This window comes from Lytechinus variegatus, chromosome 4, assembly GCF_018143015.1.
Source record: "Lytechinus variegatus isolate NC3 chromosome 4, Lvar_3.0, whole genome shotgun sequence".
Lineage (NCBI taxonomy): Eukaryota > Metazoa > Echinodermata > Echinoidea > Temnopleuroida > Toxopneustidae > Lytechinus > Lytechinus variegatus.
This window is the reverse complement of record NC_054743.1, coordinates 17,367,842-17,375,295: the sequence shown is the minus strand read 5'-3', so window position 1 is coordinate 17,375,295 and position 7,454 is coordinate 17,367,842. Positions and strand designations below refer to the sequence as shown.

General features: G+C 36.5%; 1 protein-coding gene across 1 annotated transcript; it reads right to left on the bottom strand.

Annotated features, from left to right (window-relative positions):
- Positions 1 to 766: 766 nt before the first annotated feature.
- Positions 767 to 3,622, bottom strand: LOC121412847. Its single transcript, XM_041605607.1, has 3 exons — positions 3,364 to 3,622; positions 1,857 to 1,985; positions 767 to 1,083 (listed from the first exon to the last, which is right to left on the bottom strand). Exons 1-3 carry the CDS (start codon positions 3,620 to 3,622, stop codon positions 767 to 769), a joined length of 705 nt encoding a protein of 234 aa, XP_041461541.1.
- Between the last annotated feature and the right edge of the window lie 3,832 nt (positions 3,623 to 7,454).

Genomic DNA, 7,454 nt, shown 5'->3' with positions numbered 1-7,454 from the left:
TGGACTTGTTTCCGATGAAAGAACGGACACTAGGCCTATTCTAAAACTATAAAAACGTCACTCATCCGTTTTGCGGCAACTACGAAGAAAAACAAAATCTACTTTTACAAATTTGATGGATATCGGTTTGAAAACTCCGACGAGCGACGAGAGCCATGTTTTGGGATTTTTTCTTTTTTCCAAAAATTCATGGAGTTTTCACATCGCGACGCATGACGGATTCAAGAACACAATAAATATATTGAAAGTGCCCGTCAAATGACAAAGGACAGCTGGGAGGTCTTTGTCGAAAATTGGTGAATCGTCCGGAACAGCAGTTTTATCCTAAGTTTCGAAGCTGATGAAAAATTGCAAATACCTATGTTGTTTAGTCCGGCGTGCGAAACTGCTATTTTGAATAAGACCTCTTGGTTGTTCATTGTCATAAAAGGCGTCAGTTGGCAATACCTTTTCTATGTTCTTGGATACGTCGTTCTTCGCGGAGTAAAAACTTTCTGTTGACAATGTTCCTCAAGTTACTGTAGAGCCTGGTGGGTGTTTCATAAAGCTGATCGTAAAGTTACGCTCGACTTTACGCACGACTGGAACATGTTCTTAGGTCATGAATCAATTACATCTATGGGGGTATCATTACAGCACAAGAAGTGATCACCAGTCAGGGAACACTTCCCTGCATGCACTAATCGTGCGTAAAGTCATTCGTATCTTACGAACAGCTTTATGAAATACCCACCAGAACTGTCGACAGAACACCAATACTCTACATCTATGATGTGGCTCTCCAAGACACAAACGTCTTCTGAAAGCGACCATTTTGTCGAAAAAGAATCGCCGATGCTCGTTGGATGCCTCTCATTCTGTTGCATACCTCACTCATTTCTATGTTAAAACGGTCGGCAAAATATACGTGGATAGCCGGGAAACGCATCCCATATCGTCCGTAGATCTCAGGACAAGTGTAAGAGGTGTGATGGGCTGTGCAAGGGACCATGTAGGAGGTCCATGATTCGATCGGGCTGGTAGTGGTGGTAGTGGTGGCACTGGTGGTTGTAACCAAGTCATCAATTTCCTGCACTGGGCCATCTTAATGGATTATGATGAAGAAAAAAAATACAGGTGTATGTGTTACCGAGTTCATTTTGTTGAATCGAGGTATATTTTGAATAAGTTTAAGAGCTGTTTTGAATTTGTCTAGGCCTATATACTGTGAATGTCGAAGTATTTTTTTAAATGTCACACTGGGTACAATTTTCGCACTAGGAAACCCTTTTTAAATATTTATCTGTGCATGTAGCTCCCCTAGTCTTTGCACTATAAAGGGTGCACCTTTCAACATTTTTTTTTCATGCGGGAGGCACGATGACACCCCCAAAAGGTGCTGCAGCTATACTGTGACTATCCCGGGTGACAATATTAGCGTGCAACTGTTTTTTTTATATAGGTATAGTTATTGCGATCAATTATTGGTCTATTCAATTACTGTTCTATTCTACATGCGATGATGATGGTCAAACCGTTTTTTTTGATATTTTCAAAGATTGTCCCATAGACCGAAACTGTCTTTTCACGGGTGTGCCACACATAATGTTACTTGTAATTTGACAATCAATTGTAACTGCATCTGACAAATAGTTAAGATGATCTTGTCAATATATCACGCCTTTCATGGCCTACTTAACTTAACTTCATTTATTTTGGTCCCAACTCCGGCGTTTGTTTCATTTAATTTTATTCGTCTTCCTTACCCAGAGTAAACTGTCCAGTGATTGAAAAACTGTTGTCAACCAGGGCCATAGGCTTCAATAAAGTGGTTTTTAATATTTTTGAGAAATATGTGAAAAAAGGGTTTTGCTTACCTTCGCAGATAATTGCGTTGGTATCGTTCTCACATGAATGCTTGTATAGTTTAGAAGGGAAGGTTTTCAAGTTGAAAGCCGCACATCTGTCGGGTCCCCCTGTGATATAACCCGTGTTGAACCACCAATCTAAATCAAAATAAGATAAGACATCACCACGTTGGAAGAACTCACTATCCCTCTTTGTTTTCCCACTGTGACTGTGTGAAAATGTGATTCACACTGACACTGTTAAAATGACAATTTTAAACAATATAAAATTGTGAATACCATGCAGTTAATGTTCACATAGGTCCGTATTCTGAAGTCGGGTTTAATTTAAACTCAGGTTTAAAGTTGTGGTTTAACTGAATAGCCGATAGTGTCGTCACTAGCGTACCTACGGGGGGGGGTAGTCTACCCCCCCCCCTGACGAGTCACAGCCCATGCAAAGGACGTATCCCTGCCCCCTGACGAGCTTGAAAGACCTTTTTTGTCCCCCCCCCCTGACGAGCTTGAAGACTTTTTTTTGCTTATCACTTTTTTTTCTGGTACAATATCCTTTATTTGTGATTGAAGACCTTTTTTGGGGGGCTTGTCAAACTTTTGTGCGGACGGTTTTGCCCACCCCTCCTGTGTAAAATCCTAGGTACGCCACTATGTGTCGTAACAGTATAATTTCAATGTATCAGCTCATTTTTCTCTCAAATCATTATTAACAGTTACGGAAGGATAAACAAGAATAGCTTTCTTCACCATCATGAAGAGTTAGAAAAGAGCAAATTAGTCATAAGAAAAACGTTGATTGTTGAAAGATATTAACTCTTGCATCTTAGTCATGATTACATAAGTGCTTTAAAATAATGTCCAGTTTTCAGGCCATAATATTAACAGATTTTGTGCTCTCATGCTTAGGAAGAGAAATAGGAAGATAGCTTCGCGCTCGCATCCGGGGCTCGCATAATATTTAGGAAGATAGTCATCCTTTTCAAGATTTGGGCACACAGACTAATGTCACGTTCTAAATCCAAACAAATTTAAGCTCGCAATAATTTTTAAATAGATAAAGTATCCTGCTCTTTATTAAACCATCCACTTTTTCGGGTCTGAATATCAAACATTTTCAGTTCGCGCTTCGCGCTTGCGTTAATGATTTAAGGCTTGGTCACACCGCCCGAGCGTTGTTGGAGCAGTCGTGGAGCGGAGAGAAAAAAATCATCACCACTCGCTACCCGCTAACCATTTTCTATTTCGATTGTTGTTTTTTTTTTTTTCGATTTATGTTTTTGATTTTTTCCCCCAATTTTGTGAGCGAATTTCAACCTTCTTTCCCTACCGCTCCAACAACGCTCTGGCGGTGTGACCAGGCCTTTAAGTTAGATATGCATCTTCTCCATTAGTAAAAAAAATCTAGATATTCAATTTCAAGGTAAAATACATGAAATTTCAAAAATAAAATTAAATATGGGCCTGCACTTCGCGTTTGCTTTGTTTATTGTGATGATCTCATACTTTTAGCTATACTCACCGCTATTGATGCCAATCTCCGTTCCATCAGAACAAAAGAAAGAATCATCGTTGCCATTGTTGGCACAACCAATCCACAACCCCAGCTCGCTTCCGTAAAAGTAGTATTGTACTAGAAGTAGACGGGCGGAGACGGCCTCATATTCACTTTCCGAACTTGGCACGTAAACATGAGAATTTAGGTCGCGACATGTAAGCTCTGCAGTTTCGTATAAGTGGCCTGTTAAATCGTAAAGATAGTAGCAGGAATTTCCGTACATGTTTACCCATGGGGAGGTGCAATTGACTTCAGCTGCCCCTAAAAAGAGAGACCATTTAATTGAAATCATTAAGAGGGCTCGAGGTGGACTCAAAGAAGTACTACTGGATGAAAATAATTCTTTGAATAAATAAACTTAAATACATTGAGCAAGAAAATTACATTAAAAAATTGTGATAATTATGTAAATAAGAAAGCAATTCTACTGTAAAAGTTAACAAAAATATTTTGTAAAAATATAATAATAAATAACCTCAATGCCATCATAAATATTCAATAAGTGGGCCGATGATGTCAGATTCCCAGTATTCCCTTGTACTTCATGGAATCATCATTATTTCATAATAGAGTGCATGATATTGTCTCCCGAGCTTGTATAGCAAAACAAGTTGCAGCAATGATTATTTCACACACTAAATCATTATATTCTCGGAGGATAACATTTGAATGAATGTACATTTTATTTCAGAAATAATAATAAAATGGGAAAAGAATATGAGAGGATTATGTATTAGTTTGGTAATTTTACATTCACGAAGACGCGCGTAGAACTTTTGTCATAATTTTGATTTTTCCATGTCCGATTTTGATGAAATTTTCATTATTTAGTTGTCTAATTTTACTTTATCAAGTAAAATTATTTGATTTTCTACCTGGAGTACCCGACCCCTTGGAGTAGAGACTTCCAAACTAACTGTCATCTTGAATAGAATACAATGAGTAAAGGGAATGGAAAAGGGGAATCACCATTTTAACGAAATTATAATTTCTAATCGAGTTGCAGATATAAATGTAATCAACATTTCAAATATTCAATGGTTTAATTTCGTTTGAAATGTCATGAAAGAACAACCAGTGCGTTATGATTGTATTTTTTATACAGCGTCAGTTATAAATAGAAAAAAATAAAACATTTTACAACGTTTTACCCACACGAAGATTGACACTTTATTTACTCAATTGCTGTTTTTTGTATGGTAAACGTATGAAAAAAAACATGTAAATTTGTTTTTCTTTATAATAAAATCAAACGTCCCCGGTCATTTTACACAAATGATAATAAAAATAACATTACAAAAAATATTTCAAAAGGGAAATTTTTAGTTAAAATCTATAAAAAAAGACTACATATTCAAAAACAGTGGTGTAATGAGGCAAAAATTTTGAGGGGGCATATATCACGTACCGGGCGAAATTCAAAGTTGCAAGAAAAAGAGCCAAAATTTCGACATTTTTATTTTTAAAAAAATTCAAATCTCCCATTTTGTGATATATTTTGTCCTAATACTATTATGACAAAATATAGTACTCAGAAATTGATACCGTATTTCACCCTTCTCTCTCCCTTCCCTTTTCTCTTTTTTTTTCTGGACCGTGAAAATATGGGGGGGGGGGGGGCCTCAAGCACCCCAAGGCCTGTGCGCCAGTGCTCCGAAGTTATATAGCCATGTGGAACTCACCATTGCGAAGTATTAAGACTGAGGAAAGGAATAATAAGGTAAGAGCTCCTCCAAGCATTTTAAGTTGACGGAAGATTATGATCTAAAAATTCCTTTCATCAAAGAAACGATGGAGATCTGGAAATGATAGTAGACATTGGAGGACAGTTTTAGCAACAGTTAATTTACAAATTCTACCGTCCCAAAGAAATGAATAGAATTCTGGTTAAAGAAATTAACAACATTGCTAGCTTTACTATGGTAAATACTAGAACATAAATCATTCGTTTGATTTGTGATCTAAGAAGAACATTTGACAAGAATCTGTAGCATTCATTTTGTTTACGTTTCCTGTGTTTTGGTCAAATATGTTCTTTTTCCATTAAGACTTGTACCTTAATCATGTTAGAGTTGACTTGAGTACTGTATTATTTTCGACAATCCTGTTGATGCTAGTTACTTTGCTATAAAATTTTGTATAACCGAATCGCAATGATATCCATGGGATTCTCTTATACAGTGCGTCCCAGAAAAAAACGAAACCGAGCTGTGGAGCGTTGTGGCCCAGTGGATAAGTCTTCGGACTTCGAAACAGAGGGTCGTGGGTTCGAATGTTCCCTCATAACATTGCTTGTATTTCCATAATTTTATTAAATAAACGTGTTTTCACCGGTTTCCCACAGAAGCTATCGCATGGTTAACAAAAGACTTAATGCATGGCTGATCGTCAACAAAACGGAGTGTCAAGTGAGTTTGAACGCTAGCCTGGAGAACCTCTTCATTTTATGAAATTATTGAAATTTCAAGCCTTATTTCAAATAACCATAACTTTATTATTTCTTGACCATTTTCTGTAATTGGGGTATCAAATTAAAGAGCCGATATTTAACTTTTTAAAAATGTGGTTTTCTTTTTGAAACCCAGATACAGCCCGCCAAATGACTTTTTGGTATCCCCTCTTCAAATTGTTTTTGCTCGCTTATGCGTGGATGAAGAATAATCTAAGTAATATCAGATAAAAGAGGAGATTCTAAGATTTACATTCATTTGGTGGGTCATTTGTCTATTGTATTTGAGATTAAGTTATGATAAATTATCGATAAATCTCGATTTCGTTTTTTTGTGGGACGCACTGTATAGGCCAGCATGCATGGTTGTATACCAAGACTGATGGCTTCCGTTTTTTAATTCATTCGTTCGTTCATACACCATTCAATCAATCAATATTTCATTTATTTATTCATCATTCATTCATTCATCCATCCATTCATTCATCCATCCATCCATTCATTCATTATTTCATCCATTCATTAAATTCATTTATTCATTATTCATTCATTCATTCATTCATATTCGTATAAACAATGGTTTTCTTCCACGTCACAAATTATTTTTAATCTTTTTTGTTAAACACAAATTCAAAATAAAATGAAATGTACAGATGTACTTTCGAGACTTACCTTCTATCCACTCGTGGAATGCTCCCGAATCTCAAACATAAGCCGATCTTATCGGGTTGGAGGACTATGAACTGGATTGAATAGATTCGGCTTGATAAATGACACCCAACTTGACAATGATTTAGGGTTGACAGAGAACACGACCTTCACATACACTTCTATACCAATTCTCTTAATTGATAAATATAAAGGTATATAAATATGTACTCAATCCACTTTCTATTACCCTTTCTACCTCTCCTCCACTCTCCCTCTCTCATTACTCTTTCTTTCTCTCTGCTTTATCTTTTGCCTCTCGACATAACCTTGTCCCCCCTCTTTTTCCTCCTTTCCTTTCTTATCCTTTCGCTCTCTTTTTACTTCTGGTTCCCCTTCTCTCTCTCCCTCTCTCTTTCTTTCGTCTTTTAATTAATTAATTACTAGAATGCATGTCATGTACATGTGTGTCAATTTCTATTAAAATATGTTGAAAAGATATGCATTTTCAACTAATTTGATCAAAATATTCAGACCATAACACAGACATTTTTACAGAGCACTTTTTAAAATTAATTTGCAAATCAAACAAAATAATGAAAGTTTAATTTCCCAGCTGAAATATGTTTTGTATATTGACTTCAAAGTTTTATATTTCAAGCTCCATATTGAGTAAGATATGCAAATCCCCTAAAAGACAATAAGAGCGCAAAGCGCGAGCGAAAATTTTATATCCTAACAAATAGATTTTTCAAAAAATTATTTTCAAAGTCTTCCCCTCATGTTATTTTATTCAATCATGTTCCTCCTTTTATGTTTGCCTTTCTTCTTTTCTCCTCTCTTTTTTTTTGCTCCGCCAATAGGGGTGGGGGGCCGGGCCCCTCGGCCCCCCCCCTGGATCCGCCTATATGCAATACTGTTAGAAAAGATGAGACTTCAGTTAAGATTTGAAAGTCTC